General features: G+C 37.5%; 1 protein-coding gene across 1 annotated transcript in view; it reads right to left on the bottom strand.

Moving 5' to 3' along the window:
- The window catches only part of BNC2 (basonuclin 2), a 237643-nt gene that overhangs the window by 105011 nt on the left and 109799 nt on the right, over positions 1–22833 (bottom strand). Inside the window, exon 3 of the mRNA XM_009640045.2 lies at positions 13341–13443. Coding sequence (XP_009638340.2) covers positions 13341–13443 — 103 coding nt within the window. The remainder of the gene's footprint in view (positions 1–13340; positions 13444–22833) is intronic.

Below are 22833 nucleotides of genomic sequence, written 5' to 3'. Positions count from 1 at the left end.
AAAAAAAAAAAAAAAAAAAAAAAGGAAAAAGTTGTACATGAAGAGAAAGGAAATGCACTTGCACCCGTATGAGAAATAATAGTATGGTACGCTTCTGAAAAATTCTTTCAGATCATTGACTGTTTAAAGGCCTTGCACTTGGCAGGAGAAATAAACTTTTCATTATAATTTGTAATTTATAAAAATTATCTTGTTTCTTTAAAAGAGATTGCTAAGGAAATAGTTGACAGAGAGAAGATGCTTTCTGTAGTACTTCTGTGTCCTCCTCTGGTATCATTAGTAAACTAATGCTGGTGGATTCAAGAGAACATTTATGTTGTTAGACACATACTTTTTCAAATAAGAGGTAAGAGAAGGACTTAAGTCTCATTGTTGGTTTTTCTGTAAGGACAAGAGTATTAACTTTAGCTTTCTTGCCAAATCTCAGAGTAGATAGTTGTATTCTTTGATCCTGAATTGCCCATCTAATGTCATGTGGATAATGCATTCCTCACCATTTTCTGTTCTAAACTGTTGGTTCAATTTCTATATGCTAATGAACAATGCCATGTTTCACAGGTGAATAAATTCAACAGTATCTGCAGCAGTGTATGATTTCATAAGTGTTTAGGAGACTTCAAGATGAAACATGCTATATAAAAGAATGAACTTTATCATACCTGAAAAATGACATAAACAGATGTGTCCTTATTAAGAAGATATCAGTGACTGACCATCATAAACCACACATTAAAAGTCCCTTCCTGGTGCAGCACGAGATATTACTCACACTTCTTACACTTTCAGTGGGCTCAAAAGTTAACCCAGAAAAGTCTTAACACATTTGCAACTTTTTGGTTGAAAACTGCGGAATCTTTTACAAAAATATGACTATGATGGGTTCAGCTTAAACAAAGAAGGCTACCTTTTAACAGCCCAATTCAATTCTTAGCACTGCCCCAATAGTTTCATATTCATTATATTTCAATGGTGAATTCTAAATTTCAAGTATTTGTTTCAGAAATTTTAACTATTAAAAAAGGGGGCAAAAAAGGACAATAAAGAAGTAGAATTACAAATGCCTCTTAAACACTGACAGACTTGGGGCATCAACCTCCTCTCTAGGAATCCTGTTCCCATGTCTGACCAACCTCTCAGTAAAGAAATGCTTCCTAATGTGAAGCCTGGACCTCCCCATGTTGGCTTATCCACTCTACCTTCTTGAATAGTAAGCAAAATCCTCCAAATTTTACAGAGACTATGCTTAGTATAATCTGAATTTAACGATAACTTTGAAATTGATACAATGTCAATCTTCACATTACAGCCTGCAGTATTCTTATTATGCAAAATTCCAGTGAAAAAACTTTGGACCTACTTGTAACACATCAGTGAACGAACTTTTATGGTCCATTTGTGTGGGATTTTTAAAATATAGTAAAATAGGGAGAGGAAATCTACACGTGTAATTCAAAAGAAATTAAGTACAAAAGATATATTAAAATAAGGCTCAAATACTTGTTCAGTTTATCAAAAGACAAAAAATAAAGACAAAACTTTTCATTTCATCTATACTGTGGCCAGTTCATAGGCTCAGCTATGCAAATTTACTCATTGACATTAGACCCCTTCCTTCCCAGCATGTAGTGGACAATGTCAACCAAATTACAAGCCTGGTTCTGAGTGGATTCCATTTTTGCTAAGCAAAAGAAATACAAGTATGCAGTGATTAATTTTGTACTTTAGAGGTCTCATATTGTTTTTTGAACAGCTACAATAAAAGCATGACATTTTGCCTTTACTGAATATAAAAGAATTAAAAATATCCTAGTTTTAATGCAATTGGAGTTGTAAATATACATACCTCTTGCTAATTTCCTGATCCTAGATAAATATTTAGATATCTTAGAGAGGGATGAAAAGGTCTAGTGAAACCCTTTCTCTCAGCTTGGCTGTGTATCTCAGAACACCACAGAGAAGAGTCAGTAGGTTACAGTGTACAGGTCATTATGGATCTCATTCCATTTCAGTTTTAAATTTGGGCTCTGCAATAGTCCCACTCCAGATTTTCTTGCATGCTCTCTAGCCAGTTCTCTAGCTTACCAAAGAGGGATACAGTTGGAGTGCATACACACATACACATGACAATACAGAATTTTATAAACATCATCATCTTTCCAGATTACTAGATTTGTTCAAGGTTCAACAGGAAAATGAAAAAGAAATGTTATGCAGTCTGTGTCCAGACAATAACAGAGAGCTTTCCAGACATTTTTTTCATCTAAATAACTGGGCCACTTTCTGCAGCAAGAGAAACTGAAATTGGCAGACAGATTAAATATACAATGCCAACATAAAAAGATTCCATGACATTGTTGCAACAACAGCATGTCGAGTATGGTAAAACAGATACAGTATTATTAATGGCAATGTGAAGCACGGTAGTTTGCTGTTGATTTTAGTGTTGAACATGAACAGTTTCACATTCTCAGAGTTAAAGATTTTCTTCTTTTCCATCAACCACAGAAAAAGAAGTACCAAACCCTTTCAAGAACGGAAGGTAGCTTATGAATGACTAAAATGCTGGAGGGACAGGCAACTACTGCAGTCATAAGAGGTGGTCTAAGCTAGCCTCCCTCAGGATGCAGTTTTAATACCATCTGTAACATGGTGTAATGTGGTGCCTTTTGTAGGTGGAAAAAATTGCTCCTCAAAAATACCATACTTAGAAGGTGACTAAGGACAAGAAAACCTGCCAGTGTCTACTGAATGGCTCAAATATTTTCATGGTGTAGGAAATTATCCTGTTCACCCCGGCACAAGCACAGAGAGCATGGGACATTAACATTTATATGGGTGGGTGAATGTCCTGAATCAGCTTGGGTATAAATTCCAGCTACAACATGGCGATCTCCATTTCACTTCTGTCTTCATCCCTGTCACAATTTAATCCAGATAAAAGAGAGGTGTTCACTAAGACACTGTGGATTTCAAAAGATCATGGAAGAAGAGTAAGTAAAGCGTATTCTGATTCACAGGCAAAACTGACTCTTCCTTCTGCCTTTTACTGTACTCAAAAGCTAATAATGGAAACCATTTGCCAAACGCATTTAGTCTCTGACAGAGGGACACATATGTGATCTTCTAATTTACAGCTTGCATGTACAGATGTTCACACTTAGTAAAAGGATTCTTAATAGCATTTTAAAATTAAACGTGTGTTGATAATAGGTGTTTCAAACCCAAACAACACAGCAACTAAACTGATAAATGTCTTCATGCCTCACCATGCCTCATGCTCTAACAACATTTTTATAACAGATCAAAAAAAACCCCCAGCACTTCGGTTGCATGTACACAAAATAAATGTTATTAAAAAAAGTCTGAATGAAAACTTTCATTAATTTTTCTGTCTATGATCTGATTCCAAGTTGAAACATTTAGATTGCTACTAGGTTTATGTAGCCGAAAGCAGAACCACAGTTTGTTCACAGACATTGCTTGCTGTCTGCAATTTTTTTTTTATCCCTTTGCAAAACTTTGAACCCCATCCAGCTTTGACACACTGCCTCTTCAGTTAATAACTATCAAGTTTCCCCTTGTCTCCTGTCTACTTTTCTTTGAGGCAATTGCGCACTCAGCACCCCGAGATAATAACACACATCTATAAGATAAAAGCAATGGCATTAATGTAATTGTCTGCCTTTCTCTCTTTAGCCTAATCTTTTTTTTCCTTCAGTTTTGACTGCCTCTGTGACACCTGTTTTTGTCTCCTCTGATCCTACGACAGGTTTTCCGCTGACAAGGTTTTTGCCTGACAGAGATTCTGCCAGACAAGAACATAATAAAATATGAAGAACTGCTTGTCAGAGTTTCTGCCAATGCGCACATGAAATAGGGAAATAAAAAAAAATCCCAACTTTTTTTTAAAGGGGCCCTGTGCTGGTTGCTTTTGGACTGTCAGGAAAACAGGGTCCCTGGCCAATTCCTGCAAGCCAAACAGGTGTTTTCTTTTATGTTTTCTTTCTATACAAAAAACTTTTTCTTCAATAGTGGAAAATATGATTACAGAGAAAAAAAAAAAGAACAAAAAACCCCCAAAGCGCTTTCTCCTAAAAATGAAGGTTAGACCTAGCTTTGTGTAGTAGTACCTCGTGAGCATGTTTTTAATTCAGAATTGACCCCTTAAATAAATGAAGTGATAGGCTTTTTCTCTCTCCTTCTTGTTGATAGCTAACATGTTCAAAGGAATGAGCCATAAAGGACCGTCATTCCAAGTTCTCAGGAAAACATCTGGGCTAGTGGACACTTCCTGCATGGGCATACTGCATGAGTGAAGACAACTGACTATGGGGACCATGGTAGGGAAGATGACAGCCTCTCCTCTTCTGTGGGATTCGGACCTTGAAGTCCTCACCATCAGTGTGTGCATTTGCACCTATGAAAAGGACGACTTCAGCACTGATGATTACCCTGATGGAGAAACACATGTAGATTAACCATGTGAGGATCCCAACACAGAGCTGGTTTTGTGTGTGTTGGTGTCATCTGTCACCTCTCCTATAGACAGCAACTATTGACCAGTTCGTGGTGTCACAAGCCTGAGTGTACCAACTGGCCTTCATCGTGCTGATCAGCCTCTCCAGAGATCTCCACCCTGCATTCTCAGTTCATGCATCCAGGACCTCCACTAAAGTGCAGGCCTGGACCTTCATTCCTACCTAAGGTACATCATAGGTGTGCCTGTCTGTAGTCCTGTCTTTTAGATGACCCTCGGACCCATGTTACAGCCTGGTCTTCAGCCCTGTCTCTGGCCTGACCTTCTTCTGTTGCTAATTTGAGCCCCTGGATGGACCCTTGATGTGACTATTCCCTTGCTATGCATGAGGTTGCCAATGGACCCAGTTACCAGCACCTGGTTCTGTCTACTGTGATCAGATCTCAAGGAGCTGTGCCCATGGTGCAGGCATGGCCAGTGCTGGAGTTGCCCTTGACTCCTGGCTCAGGCTTCTTTGTTGGCCAGCTCCACTTTTGCTGCTCCTTGACACATGGATTGACAGTGTCATTGTTGAAACCTACAATTTACAATGGAAGCCACTAAATTAATATATCTCTTTCTATTACCTTGACTAGTCATTCATCTCCGATCTTTGCTATCTCTTGTCTCCAAAGCCAAATCCCTCCTTCCTATCAGCCATTATTACCTTCTTAAAAATATCTTCTCCCTTAATAATGGTGAGATAGGAGTTAATATGTATCTTAATGGTCCTAATACCATCTGGTTGACATACTATATAAAGTGAGATGGAAGCACATTTGGGAATACTGGACTGTGGTCTGGATTTGGAGGATTTCCATCTTAATCCAGATGCACCTCAAATTCCATTATCTGTGATTCACAGTTTCACAGAAAGTCTAGGTTGGAAGGAATTTCTGCAGATTGTGTGGTGCAGCCTTCTACTGAAAGCAGGGCCTTAGATTAGGTTATCTCTGGCCCTGTCAAGCTGAGTCTTTGATATTTACAGTGGGGGAAATTCCACCACTTCTCCAGACAACTTATTCCATCTTTCATGCAGCCTTGAAAACTGTAGTGAAAATGCAACAGGCACTGCCCACCTGTTAACATCATTCTGTTTGGACGGAGTACTGTGTTGCAGAGGCATTTCACAAAGGCAAGACAAGACCATGGTGGTGTTTCAGTCTAGGATGTAAATCTGGTTCAAGCCTATGAAAGGCTCTCCCACATGTGCTAAGCCACCTCAGTTTTCCCAGGAAAACCTGCTGTCCTGAAGTTGCTGACAGCTGAAGATGTTCAGACCCTGGGAAGACTGGTTCAAACAGCTAGTTCTACCATTCATAAACGTCAATCTTTCCCACCTCAGTTCATGTACTGTGACCATTTCACAAAGCTCCCATTAAATACACTTCAGAAAAACTGACTGTAATCAATTAGAATATAATTAGAGAAGTCTTTGAGACTCATGTTATACATTTCTTGTATTATCTTTTCTATTTCTAAAATCCAGATGGAAATGGGATAATAAGGGAACACTATTGTCTGCTAAATTAATCTGGGGCAAGTTTCCCCGTAATGCTACAGCTCAAATCGAAATTGTCCCTAGTAGGTAAAAAAAAAAAAAAAAAAAAAAAAAAAAAAAAAAATAATATGTTTTTTCCATTGAATTTCACATTTGCAAACATAAAGCTGAGGTAAAGTTACCCATGGTATTACCGTTACTTTGTAACATCTGAAAGCAGTATGAATTTTTTATTCTTGCAGTCAAATCCCATTTTAACCTCATGAAACTATATGGAATGGAGTGGTAGGGTTTGTTTCATTTAGAGCTCTTTCAATTTGTGTTCTGCTTAACCTAGTGAACTCCAGTTAATTAAGATGTTCCTATAAACAATTAAGCTTCTTGTAGGATCGTTAAGAAGATATAAAAATTTATGATGTAATAAAGTATAATAAAATGATAAAGTGGTTAGCACATCACAGCAATTCATGTGCAGCAGCATAGGTTTTAAAAGAGACAAGTAAGTAGGTACTGTCACCTAAACGTCCTGGAGAATTGTGGATGCGTGTTGCAGAAGTCCACCAGTGCTGTCCCACAAATCCATTTGTGATTTGCACTCTCAGGTCCCACAGAACCTATCCTGCTCATCTGGGAGTCAGGCAGTGAGTGCCAGATGCTCTTTAGCTCCTATCTGAAGCTATGCCATGTGGTGAACTTCCTATCACCATACTTAAGGGGGCAAGATCAAGGATTTCACTGACTAGCTTTCCAAAAAGCAGCCTCTACCATGTCTATAAAGAAGAATTCCAAGTGCTAATTAAAAAATCATTGGTTTTATTGCCTTTGCTCCACCTTGCATATAGCAAGTCTATTTTTTTCCTTACCAGATTCTCTCAAGAAGAGAGGCTAAGATGTCATTGTCCAAGACATCTCTTAACATTATATCCTATGGTATTGGGTGTACTAAATAGTATGAAGCCTTCTCTGTAAAATGTAAATTCAGTAATGACAGGCACCAAATAACAGTATCTTGTACTTTTGAAATACCTCTAGTCTAAACCTCTCTGGGCATTTAATAGCCAGTCAAGGGAGATCATAGCTATAAAAGTGGCCTTATATGTACTTCAGAGTTGCCAGTGAGTAACTAATGGTATTAATGCCAGTTCTGTGAAAGTACGAAGTGTGACTAAATTGAAATAAATTAAAAGTTTTTCAGAGAATAAAAATGTTCGCAATGAGAAAGGGCTTCACTCTGAGATGCCAATATAGCCCAACCCAGCAGAAAAGGGCACTATGCTTCAGAATGAGTCATGGTTTGTTTGGGGCTTACCAGGCACTGGAGCAGTCTTTAGCTGACTGCTTAATGCCTGGTCAGGGATAATCTCAACCGACCATGTCCAAGGGACATCGGCATATTCAAACCCAGGGCTGTGAGCCAATAAAGTTGGGGAGAGGGAGAAAGGTCTAACCTCTTCCTGATTGCATTAAGATGTCCTGGGGGTGGAAGGGAAAAAGAGAAAAAAACATTTTATGCTGAATGGACCCCCAGTGAAATCCAAGGAGGTGTGAGTGAGAACATATGTAAGTTAGAGCCTGTGGTTTATCCCCAGGGAAAACCTTACTCAACACCTGAGGATGTCAAATTTGCATGAGGACTAAACCCTTGACCATATGGTTATGTAAGTATCATCTGAATACAAGGATGGAAAAGGAAGTCTTTTTATTTGATCTTGGGGCAACTAAGCATTATTTTCTTCCTGTCACTTGCATCTCATAAACCTTTGAAACAATATTTTATGTCTTGGATGCTCTCATACTTGGATATTCTCATTTGATTTACCTCAGCTTGACTTGCACTAAGGGTGAACTCGGAGTAAGCCAGAGCAAACCCTACATCCCATCATTCCTACCAATGTGGCAGGCTTTAAAACCAGATACTGGGTCAGAATACCCACAAGATAACAGTGTGCATCTTCTCTGTGCTGCATTGGCCACTTTGGGAATTGCTGCAGAAGGGAAGCAAAAAGGGATAGCATAGGCAGAAGGGAGGACTTAAAGTGTTTACCAGTAATGAATGTTAATTACGTAAGGTTCCTGGAAGCAACTGAGTAATGAAAAATAAGCCTCAGCCTTCAGAGTCAAAAGGAAGTAATAACAGATGGGTTAAAATTATTTTGTCTGTAAAAAAAAACCAGGAAAAGCCAGACTAGATCTCAAATAGTTTTACTTTAAAAGTCATTAAGAACTAGCCTCTGTTATCAATGAATTGTAGATAATTAATTTGCTAAAAATCTCTATGTTACTAAAAAAAAAGAAATCTATGATGTTCTCAAGTAATTTTAAAGCATTTTAAAGAGTTAAACAAACTGAGTAGAAGGAACCAATAAGTTTGGTATGCTAAAATTGTGATTATTTTTTATATCCTATGGAACAATATAAAAATGACCCAATTATTTTAGCAGAAAATTATAACAATAGGATTACATTTCTCTTTTTTTTTTAGGAAAAGTAAAAGATCATTAAGTGAAGAATGACATGGCAGTTCTACCAGCTTTTAGAGAGACTCTAAGATCTGTGATGTGCTTTGGTTTTGTTTTGTTTTCTTTTGTTTTGTTTAAGATGATCTTTGACTTTGCAAACCTGGATTTCTTTCACTTAACAGCTTTGGACTGAGACAAATATAGGCACCCTGCTGATTTTTAATTCAACATAGCACTGCTCTTCCTTCCTGCCTCATTCCCATGCAGCTCACATTTAAAATCTTCCCGGACCAAGTCCTTTCAGCAAATATAGGGTAAGGGAGAGATACAATTTTGAAAATTTCCACAGCATTCTTCTTTTTCTCTTCTTTATTTATTTACACCTGTCCTTCCTTTCTTTTGTTCTCACTTCATGTTTCTTTTACCTGACAATTTCATGAACTACCATGCAGAAATTCAGAAAACTCAACTATTCTGAATGAAGAAGTCACAGTCATGCCATGCATCTGAGCATCTTATTACAGAGCATTCTCCATTTTCTAGTGGAGCTTGTTGTTTTCATTGTTTGTCTCATTTACAGCAAGCTAGTACATGCATTATATAAATAGTGGCAGCAGAAAACTTCCTTCACAAGGTGAAAGTGTAACCCACATGGCAAGTCTCTGAGCATGAGTATTCACTGGATGGCAGCTTTTAAACTGAAAAAAAGAGTAATGGATTTTCCCTATGTGCCAAAACCTACTAGTTAATGTCACTTTCATTAAAACCGAAAGGAAGTCAATCTCAAAGTTACTTGAGAAAAGGCCTGGCCAAGGCTTGGACTGGAGATGGGGCTACACATGGCCTCATCATACCTCAGACCTGTACTAAAGCCTGCTTGAATAAATAGCCCAGCCCTGAGCTGTGCCGATTGGCACGATGCAGATGAAAAGACATCAAAGATCACTAGAGGACTAAGGTTCAGCTTTCTCTGAGTGAAAAAAACGGAAGATGGCAAAAATGTTCACAGAATTTTTCATTTCCTAGCGTAGACTGAACAGCGTGAAGTTCAGCTAGTCCAATGATGCACAGTATACCACAAACATCTGAAAAACATTCTGTTGCTGTCTGATTGAGCTTTACCAGTGATCAATTTGAGGGCAAGAGAGAGAACTAGTATTTCTAATATTCTGACTCTCTTTGAAATGAGGCAACAATGATTTCAGACAAATTTAATAATTTTATACTGTGTTTCTTTAAGCCACTGTGAAGTCTGAGACACTGAAACTAGACTAAATAGAATGAATGTAATAAATAAGAGCTTTAGTCTACTATGACATATGTCACCTTGGCACACTTTTTTAGAGCAAAATAGTAATGTGCGAGGGTAGACTGTATTTCCCATTGATACTGCATTGGGTCTTTTGATCCGTTGGACTAGGTATAATAAGAGTATTTCTGCTAGCAGTATGGTAGTTGTTATCCTGACATCAATGACAAGCATACAAGGCAAAATGCAAAGTCAATGAAATCAGCATCTTTTTACTGCAGACTTGCTTTATTTCTTTCCTCATAGGCTAAGATACTTCTGCTAGGGGAAGTGGGTGGCAAATAAAGTGGGGTTATTTCATTATTCCCAATAAAGTTTGAGTAAGTGATTTTTGTGCTAAAGCTAATAAAACGTCATGACTATCTTCACAGTATAGCATGTTACTTTTAATATAACAAAAATATCAGGAGAAGAAACCAATTCAAGCACTCAAGACAGTCTTAATTTTTTGTAGTCATCTTACTACTACATTATTTAAAAGCCACAAAATGGCAATTGCCTGTGTTAAAATAAATTTTCCTTAAAAAAAAATCAACTATTAAGATTTTAATAAGGTTTTATTTTTCACCATATGGACTATACAAAGTATGTTAACCATTAACCAAAAAAAAAAAAGAAGGAAAAACATCTAACTGTTATCTGTTTGCCTGCTTGAGGCCTCGGAAATGTCTTATCCAATTTAAACCATTTATTTTTTTTTTTTAGAAAATAAATCCCCACCCAAGCTGACAATATGAAAGCCAGGCTTCAGCTGAAAACAAATTAAAGCAGTCTAGTTATCCAAATCCCTTAAAATATTGAGAGATTCGCACCAGCAATACCCCGTTCTTCATTATGTACAGCAGTACTAGAGAATGCTGCTACACTCTACACAGCTTTTGGCTTCAGCCTTAAAAACACTGATGGTAGGATTACCACTGTAGCACAGGGGTGCAGGGTCAAAACCTGATAAGCTGAACTTTTGCCAACAGAAACATTTATCTTGCCACAAAAGAACTCCTCTGATGAATCTGTTCATATATTGACAATCCTACTTCTGGCAACTCCAGACAGGAGAAATTTAACTTGCAGGAAACCTTTCCTTTAACGATGTGTGCAGCTCATTTTAGGTAAGCGAGGAAAAACATGAGAAAGACAATGGAAGCAGGAAAAGAGAAAACAGGCCAGCAGTTGCTAAGTGCAAGGATACTGTGGTGGCTATATGCCCTTTCCAAGAGCTCGGACATTTTAAATGGCAGTTATTAACATGAATTAACTCTCCACAGATTAGTCAAGTACAGCATGAGAAGACTGCAGTTCTAAGCTATTTTTGATCTATTCAGTTAATTATGATTCTAGGTTATCAGAACTGAGTAAGCACGGTACTTCCTGTTGGAAACACCTATTCTTTGATAATTACATTCAGCAAAGCACTACATCATCTGTCAAGGAGCTGAGTTGAAATTCATTAATAAAAATCAGAAGGAAACCCTTTAATTAAAGCAGCAGGAAATACTATTTGCATTCAAGGAACAACTTCTGAAAGTACCGTGCTAACGGTTTAAAGAAAATCGCTTCTGAACAGCAACCTGATTCAGTCATTTTGAAATCCAGGCGCTACAGTGCAACGAATTGATCGGTCTCCTGAACGCTGCCCTCAAAATCCTGGAAAAGAGCTAAAGTCAAGAATTAAAGCAGATGCATCATAGTCTCCAGGAAGTAATTTATAAGCCTGTGCTTTGAGTATGTATATGAAACATACATCTGACTCATCTCTCTCTGCCATAAAATGTAAATATTCCAGACGAAAGTACATAAAGTGTACTAAAAAAAAAAAATAAATCAGAGCATTCTTTGCTTGGTGCAGTAGTAAAACAAACACTTTCTAATAACATATAGCTGAATGTTAAGCACTCAGGTATGGGAGCAAGTGGTGTATCCCTGATCATCACATTCACCTTTCAACTTTCTGGATTTGTAGAATGGGGACATTTCTACTCTACACGCTGTGGTAATCTCAGATTACTGTCATGTATTCTGATTTTGAATTCAGCCACCTCACAAGGAAGAATTTATCAGGAAAATCTGATCACACTCTTCTAAGACGTACTGGTTAAAAAGAAAATGCAGGATGCCCATATGCCAGAATCTTAGGCTCCTAATTTCTATTATTCAACAGGCGGACATCCAGGAAAATAGCTAGACAAATCTTCCCTATCTGTGCATCAGTGAAACCTCAGATGCTGAATCTACAAAAAGCATGAAGCATGCCTGAACTATAGAAATTTTGTGAGGTTTAGCGATCCTACCAAGAAATGTGAGTCTGGTTATACTGTGACTGAAGATGTCTTTCTGGGAATTAAGAGGAGAGAAAATAAGCTGTGTCCCTAGAGAACCTAGTATATAATAAATCTGCAACCAGCTACCAGATCAGTGGTGTTAGGGGATTTCTAGGCAGGCTGTATGTATTACTATGCAGTGACACAGGACTGCATGGTACCTGCATTCCTCCTTTCCTTTCCACGTATGTGAATTTCTTAAAAACTTCTCTGGCAGTCTGTGAATCTGTTGAGCATTCACACTTTCCATATGTCAGCACAAATACACACAGACATGAACTAAATAGAGATCAAGTGTGTCTTAGGAGGGAAGTACTAAGCTACCGCCCCAGGACTCATCAAAATAAAATAAAATTTATAGAATATAACCCACTGAATATCTGGAGTGTGGAATGAAGACAGTGCTTGCTTAGATGTCAATAGCCTAGACCATGAGAAGAAATCTCCAACACTAATTTCTTCTGCAAAGATAGTAATCTTTCTCTTTTTTCCCCTTTCTTTTTTCTTCTTTTTTTTTTTTTTCCCATTAAACCATTTTAGGTATCCTCCTTAATTGCCTTCTAATTGTGTATACGGCGCTCTCTTTCTCTCTCATGCATAGCTTAACAAAGACTGTCAAGAAAAAACCCACCAAACACACAAAATAGTAAAGGATAAATAAAATGGAAGGCGTAGAAGTGTATTTTGATGCCTTTATATAGGATCTGGGTATTCTAATCCCTTCTTTCTTTCTTTAACTACTTAAACATGGGAAGAGAGGTTCAACTCACAGATCATATATGCGCACTTTTGTTGAGCCATATAGGATACACTCATTTCATTCTGACATCCAAGCCCTGAAAGTTTGACACCGTTATGTTTGAATTTCCATTAGGCTCAGTGACTTATTGGCTGATGCTTCTTTGCAATATAAACTCTGCTGTGTAACCGTACTACAAACTTTTTGCCTTTCTGCTCAGCCCTGCTAGAACTACATTATTTCCTGGAGGCTAGAATATTTTTTTGAGCTGTACACAAGCTGTTGAACTCCAGTGGTACTTGAAGCTATTGCCAGAGTAACAGAATCTCACTTTTCTGCCCTAGAAATCCCTGTAAAAAAAGTATGTGCATGCATACCCATATATGTACAGACAAATAGGTATCACTACTGTCTATACCACTCCAGCTCTTAGTATTTAAAGATTCTGTGAAAGATGGACAGAATAGAGAAGACAAGGCCAGAACAGACATTTCTTACCATGTGCCACCCAGCCATGTTTACACTGATCACAGGTTCTCAGGTTAATCTTCCCTGGCTGAAAACATTCACATGTGCAATTTACCAGTGTACAGCGGATTGCCTGGAAAAAGAAACAGAAAACACATATTAATGACTTTCTTCCTTCTCGTATATATCTGTTGTGAGGGCTAGAAGGGTATTAACTGTACACCAAAAACCAGCTTTCTAACATTCAAAGCACTGCTCATTCTTTTAAGTAGAGATTAATTTTCTTTCAAAAACATGCATCAGTATCCCTGAGCAATGACAACCAAAATACTTATTCAATAATAACATAGTCTGTTGTCCCATGGAGATGAATACATTCCTAAAGTCTTTACAAGAATTGCTCTATTTCCTTTCAGAAAAAAAGTAGTTGGATGAGGATTCTGTAGGTGTTCCACAAATTTCCTGGTCTTCCAGCAACTGCCTGAAGGAAAATGTTACTAGTGATGTCTTACTATAGCAGCATATCAGCTTGATTAAAACCAAGAGTAAAATGAGGAAACAAAAGCATACAAAAAGGGAAACTACAGATCTCTTTCCCCTTCCCCCATAGTATCCAAAGGTTATTCTCAAGTTTCCTTTTTGGGGTTCACATAAGATCTAACTCTGCTACAGAAAAGACTCGTGGATTTGATGTGTTCCCCAAAATAGCATAAAATGATCAAGGTGCAAGAATACAACTGGTTCATAAAACATCCTAGAACTTTCCTTTGCATCTACAACTTTCTCCAATATCTACGCATAACCCTTTGCCTCTTAGCACTGCCTATTTGTCAAACATATATTTCTCTGTGTGCAAAAGATGAAACTATTTCAAAGCAGAGATGCTAAAACTCCAATCCCATGCAGAGATCTAAAATTTGCTTAAATAATACCCCTTATTAATATCTTACCTCCCTTTTAAAATTTATTTCAAAAATTACATAGGTTTACTTTGACAGGGGCTAGCTACGTCTAAGAAAAGTGAATATAATTTGAATGATACTCTTTTTAATGTGTAACAGACATATGTTTTTGCATAGTGTAGAAGATGACCTATGCACTTCAAACTGCTACTAATAAATTTATGGCATGCATTTAGATGTAATTTGCATGGAGATTTCTGAGACCAAGAGGCTTATTCTGATCATTCACAGATTAACAATCTACTGTAACTACCAGAGCTGCCAGGAAAAGATATCTCTATAGATTTAGATGCAATCAATGATTGGTTGGGGACAAAGGTGGGGGGAGGGTGGTTGGTACCTATGGCCACTGAGATACTGAAGCATTATGAAGGCTCTTGCCTGTTCCAGACAACTAATGCTTACCCACGCACATGCTTTCCATATCAAAAAAGAATTACGTTAACTATACTGACTTAAAGAAAATGACATTCAAATTTATCTTGGCCAAGCTAAACTCTTTGGTTGCTGACAATGAAAAAGGTTCAGTTATTTTAAATGTTTTATCTCTTTACATATTTAGCTGCATCAGTCAGCAATTTAAAGCCATTTATAGTTCATGAATCCTCTTAAAATCTTATTTTTCTGACAAAGTTCTGGTATAAGTGTCCTTTCTCCCTCCTATCCTATCTGCTCTTTTACTATCTTTTACTCTCAAAAACCTAGTGGGGAAAAAAATATCCTGCTCTATTATGCCTTACACTTCAGGGCCTCAGTCCCAATGTCACCTGTCCAATTACTCATTAGCTAGGTTATAAAACACTGCTGTATGTATGTGTGATTAAAAGAATTAGTAATATGAAATATAAGGGTACCAAAGAAATGCTGACTGTGCAAGAATAATATATGTGTTTGTGGGTTATGAGAAAAAAATTCTCCTGAAAGGTCCTGTTTCATGTTCGATAGTTTATTGACTCAGTAATATATCAGGTCTCGACTGGTCAGTAATGGTGTTCTTTCTCTAATATGTTCATTAATTAATGAACTCAGTAATTAATTGTACTGCAAGAAGGGCTTATGAAATGGTATTCTTATTTTACCATAAAAGGTTTTCTCACATTCACCATCCTTTTTAAATCTCTGCACCTATGTGACATGCATTTGTTGTATTTGATGTTATTGATGTCACAGTGTGTATAATAGGAGTAAAACAGTGTATGTACACATACTAGATGAAACTGTGTCATTTGGTAGGGTTGCTTTATTGAGGCTCATCAGCATTTCCATTACAACCCTACCTATTTTTGGCCTAGAGGTTAACAGGTTGCCTGTAAAAATTGGATTCAGCTTGAACCTGAAATGCAATGTTTCAGCCTAAGAGTGAGTTTTATTACACACATTCAAAAATGATCCATTTAGCTATTATAAATTATAAGATAGAGAAAAAAAAGTTTAGAGGTTTCATGCTTCTTTTCTTCTTCCCTGAGTTAAAGAGTCTTGATGATGTAAAGTGTTGAAGGAGATTAACTCATTAGTAAGATTTTTACCTTTTATACATAAACCCCCAAAATTCATGCAAATATTTCAGAAATGTGAAAATGTCAGATTGTTCCTCAAATAACTAAATCTGAGAAGTCTTCAAAAAGAGCTATAAGTTTTTATAAAGTAATATGGATTAGCATGAGAAACTTCAAAGATAAGGAGCATGGCCAAAACATCCAGCCTGGCCTTACTTGGCCCCTTTTCTGCAAAGGGTGTGTTGATGCCAGGTTGTAATCTGGTTTCAGTAGTTTCCCATCCCATCACTGAGAATCCCATGCATACTTCTGAGTGATGAGGATAAGCTCTCAAGCTGCAAGATGCTCATTTGGGACTGGAAAAATTCATATTCTGGTTCATATTCTGGCATGATATTGGGTAAATTACTTTGTTAGCCTGATCCTATGTTCCCTAAACAATAACCAGATATGATGATAGTAAAGTGTTGTTGTCAGGCTAAATGCAACATAAATTGTGGGGCACGCTATAGTTATGGAGGCTATTGAAAGTCCCAAGTAGAATTTAGTCTTTATTTAAGAGATTCATTTTTCATTTTACTCAGTTGATCCAGAATCATTGTAACTACCTCAGATAACTGCAATATCCAACATGAAACCAGCGTAACTTGGCAGAGAGAAGATTCGAGATGCCAGGAATACTGTGTGTTCCTACATACCCAGATGGAACATTAACATTCATTAAAATGAAAGAAAGCATTGTCTTTAAAGACCTGCACAATGCAACCAACATATGTACCGAGCCTTGCAAGGACATGCATCTGAATTATTAACAGTATCTTTCTACTGGTTTTCAACAGCATTTAACTTAGGCATAAAAGTCACTGAGTTTGTGCAACTGGTTCAGGAATGACACAGAACGGCAGTGGGAGACGAATGTGGTGTAGTTTCCCCTAAGCATCCAAAAGCTTTAATGCAGCCCCTCCACTCCCCAGCGGTAGGATTTTAAGGTACAGAGGAGATAAAAGTACAGTAGCTGGTGTGCTTGTAGGTAGCAGCGTGGATTGGTGTAACTGTGGTTGGACATCTGTTACTGCTTAATTAGAAAGAGGTAGAGTGGGGAGTAGGGATAATAAAAGGATCCTGGGTGAATTTGCAGCAGCTAAATATTGTAGCCATTGTTCAAACCTGTTAAAAAGTAGGTATAAAAATCCAAGGGGGTAGCAATGCTAAACTTTTGCCAGCAAATGCTTCTGAAAGTGTACTGCTGGGCATTCCAGAACTCATCCACTGTAATTCTGCCTTCATAACATATTAGGGAAAGAAACAGAAATTTTTCCTAAGGTTTTCTTCAGAAACTCCTCCAAGAAATACAGGAAGAAACCAGAAGGAAAGGAAAAGAAACCAATGACCTTGCATAGCAAGAGGAACAGTAAAATCAACATATACAGGCTCCCCCTGTACCAGCTGATAGGCAAAAGTGCATTTAGATGACAAATTGCAGGTTAATGTCCTTAAGTAAGCAACAACACATGGTTTTCTATAGCTTCTTGAAAAGTGCCATTATGTTCTACCATATAAATGCTCCGCAGATAACAGGAATTCTCAGACATTTTTATACATTCTTTTCACCAAGTTCCTAACATAATGCTCCTTGTATTTCTTCCAAATTACAGTGGCCCTTGAGGACCTGTGGAGGAAACGGACGGGATTTCAGTAGAAAAGTTTTAAATAGTTTACGCAACTTATTCCTTAAATCCTAAAGAAATGCTTTTAAGGTTTAAGAACAAAATACACATATGCAAGCATAAATAAATGGTTTTATAATTGACACTGAAACATTCAGAAATATCTTGCTGCTCTCTTTGAGATCTTCCTGTAGAGTGTAATGCAGAAAGAAGGGAACTTTGCCTAATATTAAAGCAAGCGGTCTAGTACACCTATGCGTAAGTTTGTATGGCTAACATTAAAAGGTGTTAGAACTGACTTCTGTGGGTTTCCCCCAGACCAAGGATATTAATTTAACACCCCACATAGTTTAGGTGATTTAATTATATCTTAACAAATAAATATTGTTCACGTATTAATAGGAACAGCCTATAGTGGTAATGGAAAATCAATCTGTCTGGCTGTTTTGCAGAGCTTCTGAGAGGTAAGAAGCAATAACCTACCATGAAAGGGACCACAGCATGGGAGAAGGAGGAGAACATGTAAAGAAGATATATGATGGAGGCCGTTTTAAATGATGCAACATTCTGGAGAGACAGAGAAGTCTTGAAACTTCCTTTATCCTGAATTTTAATAACAAATCTAACAAAAAATCTTAATGTAACTTGTGACGAGGCTCCAAGAGTCCTGTGAGGTTAAATAGCATCTTACTGAAGTCTCAGCTGCATACTTCTATACAGTGAGCAGTCTTTAACAGAGCCTTGTTCTTAATGGTCTTGCCTCATCTTTCTCATGTACAAAAAGGTTTAAGAGATGTCTCCTATCGGGCCATCTATGAAATAAGGGACCACTGTGCACCTGAATACATAACAGAGTCAACCATACTCACTTTCTTTGCATGGAAATTCCATCTACCTGTCTAAAGCATCTACCATACATTTATCCTGAGGAGCTCACACAACCTAAATCCACAGTTACCAATCACAGGAGCACGAGGCTTGAAGACAATTTCATGCAATGTTTGTGAAATCTTTTTAGTGAGACTTCAAACCAAAAAACTGGTGCAGAATTGCAGTTCCTTACAGCTGCATTAAAATCAGTATGACTCTGCATGAGTATGCACTCTGCACAAAATGCCAGGGTTTTTAAACACACACATATACACACATGTATACTTAAAATTTAGATTTTGCATAATGTGGTAATTCACTAGTCCTATGCATTTTAGTAATAAGGGCAAGAACTTTCCATATTTAATTGAGAGAAAAAATGATCTTGCTTATGATTTCAAAAACAGTAAAAAGCTCTGGTGGCATACATCAGGGGGTGAAATGATAGGAAGCACTGGAAAAGTAAAAGCAAAAAGCACTTTTTGCTGCTTATATCTCAACTTTAAGAAAAACTGCAACCCAACATGTCAAATACAATCTTTTCTTTCCACTGTCAAACAGTTTTAATTCTGTATTATAAATATCCAATACCTAATTTTGAACTAATTTTATTGAAAGTAAATTACACTGCCATTGGGAGAATAATTTAAAGCCATACAGTAGTTGGTCTCGAGACATGATGGCACATCAAAATAATCATTCAAAGTTAACAAGCAAGAGGCTGATAAGAAACACAGAGATCCACTCTTCTGCTGCTGTATGTTGGCACATGACAAGAAAAGATACAAAGCAGCAGACAACAGGTAAGTCCTGCAAGTGTTCCAGCACTTTTTTAATGTCTTCTCTGCCATTAAGTTTTTCTTATGGTTTCTTGGTTATAAAGTGATGAAGATAAAATCTGTCTATATAAATTGACACTGCTGCTCAGCACAGGATTGTATCATACTACAGTTTTAGGTTGGGTGTTTTGGTTTTTTTTTTTATTTCTTTTTCACAGCACATGTTATATGCTCTGTAAACAGCTCTTAGAAAATCTGTCACTTCTTTAGTACTTCAGGAATCCCAATATTTTTTCTCTCTTGTCAATGAGATATTTCTTTAAAAGACCACAGCATAAATTCTACTGTGTAAATGGCAAAAAGATCCCAATGAAACTACACTATTTTAATAGCTGGCAATTTGGTAGTACAACAGGTTTGTTTTAAATTAACACCAAAAGGAGGATCATTTGCATACTGACATTTAGGAAATGCACAATGTGACCTGCCTACAGTAAGTTTGGTATTATAAGGAATTGTCATGGTTTAACCCCAGCTGGCAACTAAGTATCAGTCAGCCGTTCATTCACTCCCCCTCAGTGGGATGGGGGAGAGAATTGGGAGAGTAAAAGTGAGAAAGCTCATGGGTTGAGATAAAGACAGTTCAATAGGGAAAGCAAAAGTTGCACACGCAAGCAAAGTAAAGCAAGGAATTAATTCACCACTTCCCATCGGCATGCAGGTGTTCAGCCACCTCCAGGAAAGCAGAGCTCCATCACAAGTTAACAGCGACTTGGCTTCCCAAGTCTTGACTGCCACTATTCCGAATTTCCCCCCTTCCTTCTTCTTCCTCCAGTTTTATATGCTGATCATGATGTTATATGGCATGAAATATCCCTTTCGCCAGCTGGGGTCAGTTGTCCCAGCTGGGTTCCCTCCCAACCTCTATGCACCCCCAATCTCCTCACTGGTGGGGCAGTGTGAGAAGCAGAGAAGGCTTTAATGCTGTGCAAGTACTGCTCAGCAATAACTAAAATATTGGTGTGTTACCAACACTGTTTTCAGCATAAATCCTGAACATTATCAGCCACCACAAAGAAAATTAACTCTATCCCAGCGAAAACCAGCACAGGAATTTTTTCTAATTTGTAGACAGTCATACTACCTAAGTGAGAAGATCACCAAAACTTGGATGTAGGCAATAAAAAATTTGCAGTCATTTAACTCTGAACTAGACTTTAGGACAACCTTTTATATTTGAGACCACAAACTTTTGTTGTTATTGAATTGCTCACACATTTGACAACACTTAGAAAAACAATTACAGATGTTGTGGGCCACCAAATACATTCATTATTCATTGCTGGCAGATAATTTCACCTACAATGTTATGAGGAAATCATTAAAAGTCAGAGCTTGGGTACATATCACTAATCATTTAAGCCTGTGAGTATAAAAAAAACCCCAAAATTTTGTTTTTCATGAACAAGAATGGTCTAGTCCACCCCCTGCTCCCCCCTGCCCTTTGCAGTTATCTAAGGCTTCTCTCTGTGCTTCAGAATGTTTAATTGCTGAACCTGTACTCACTTGGATTATAGAAAAGTTATGGTGCATGAGGTTGTAGGTTCATTTCAAGAGAAAACAGTCCTTCCCTAGGAAACTTATGAAAAAAGGGAGGAAAAAATCTCCAATAAAATTAGAAAAGCAGATAGATAGAAATCACTACACCTTTCCTAAGTTAATTTCCAAAGTATATTTTCACTTGTAAGAAAGAAGGAAAATTGGGGTGGAAGTGCATGCCATACTTCCTACAGAATGAAGAGCATATGTGCAGAAGTATTTCTGTCCCTGCAGAGAGACCCAATGTCTCCATCCTGTAATTCTGGTACAAACCCAACAATCTTTAAACTCACCTACAATCTTTATATGGGTAATACTGCAGCCAAAACACTGGATGGAAAGAGGGTGAATGCCTCGATTCTGATCCTGGGTCTGCCACTCCTACAGATGCACTGTGTGGCACTGGTTAAGTCGCTTGCTTAATGACTCAGTTTCTAACTGCCCAATCTGTTAAAACTGGGTAATGATATTACGTACCATTTTCAGAGATGAGACTAATGAACTGCTCACACAACACAGTGAAGTATGAGGACAGAAGGTAAGGCAGAAGCATGAAGCATTATTATTTCTTCTGTTGGCACAAAATTTTTAACAGATTTTTTTTTTTTTAATTATACAACTTTAGGTTGGTTTGCTATTGGTAAATGAATAATTTCAAACACAGGAATCACCTAGAGAAAATAACCTTAACTGATAGATGACTGTTTTTAACTTTAATACCTATAGCCTAATAACACATTGCCTGAAACAAAAAACAGTAAAGGGGAATATACTTTGCATTTGAATCATCTTAAACATCCACGTAATGCAGTGAGGTTTCTGATCTCTCCCCCATTCAGATACTCAAATACCTTCTGAGTTGTTCACTGCATTGCAGTATTTTTTTAGCAATCTCACATCACACTATATTAGTATTGTTTCTTACTTGTATTTATTTTCAGTAATACAATTTGAAAGGTACTAATATTGTTATATTTCTCTATGGCATTCAAGAAAACAGTTACTAATACAATATGAAGGGAAGGATGCTAACAAGAGAGAAAGCTGTTAATAGGATAAAACAGCTTTTCCTGGAATAAGGACAACCTAGCCTTTAAGCATTTTAGAAAACCATTTTCAACTCTTCTTGAGAAAGAGCTGGTAAATTGAATAGGGAATAAGAAAGGAAGGAAAAAGAATAAAATGTCATTTATAATGTTGCATTTAAGTTAGGAGTCACTCTTCAATTCTACTTCAGATGCTTCCAAAAGTGGAAACTTGTGTCAAGGAATGCTACCTAGACCTTTCTAGAGATAACAAATGTAACACAGAATAGCTTTGTTGTTTTCCAGGAACTTTCTGTAGGCCATGTTCATCCTGATTCTACACACTCAACTCACAGTGCTGCCAACAGGATAGTCTACAAAGACTGCAGGTACAATATCACCCTATGTTTCTATAGCATGTAAAACTAGCCTGTGGTTTCCAGGCATCAAAGGCAAAGTTGTTTGCACAGAAAAAATTAAGACTGACAAGTGCTTCTTTGCTTAAAATTTGAAGAAAAACACATGGTTGATTTAAGAATGAGATTCCCTGTGCCTGAGAGCATGTAAGCAAATGCAGACATTTTTCTTATAGATGAAAACCAGATTTATGTTATGAAAACAACATTGTCAGTCACTGAAGTTCAGCCACGCACTTTGTCAAGGCAATGTCCAGTGCCAGATAGGTACCCAGCAACGTGTATGGACGCACCTGCAAGAGGTCTTGTGTACCCTCCCCTAGCCACGACTCTTCTAGAGATTAACATTGCTCGCTCCACCCAGGTCATCATCTCAAGTAAGCACAACTACGGTCTCCTTTAGGGACCACAGGAGGCAAATTGCTTCCACTGGTTTTACTGTCCTGCCCACCCTGGACCAATCATTCTCTATTTCTGAACCAAACAACTGAATGGTCTACTACACCATCCTCACACACAATATTATTGCTTTTACATGAAAAAAGAAAAACATTCCCCAAACTGAAAAACTTCATGTAGCCATTGCTAGTAAAAGCATAACCATTTTTCTTTCTATAGACCTTACTGAACACCTTTGCAGGGAAAACAAATTAAAAATCTCTGCTGGCAACTACATAAGATAAAGCATACTGAAATTCCTATACTGTGG

Source organism: Egretta garzetta, unplaced genomic scaffold (assembly GCF_000687185.1).
Source record: "Egretta garzetta isolate BGI_Z169 unplaced genomic scaffold, ASM68718v1 scaffold175, whole genome shotgun sequence".
Taxonomy (NCBI): domain Eukaryota; kingdom Metazoa; phylum Chordata; class Aves; order Pelecaniformes; family Ardeidae; genus Egretta; species Egretta garzetta.
This window is presented reverse-complemented; position numbering and strand designations above follow the sequence as displayed.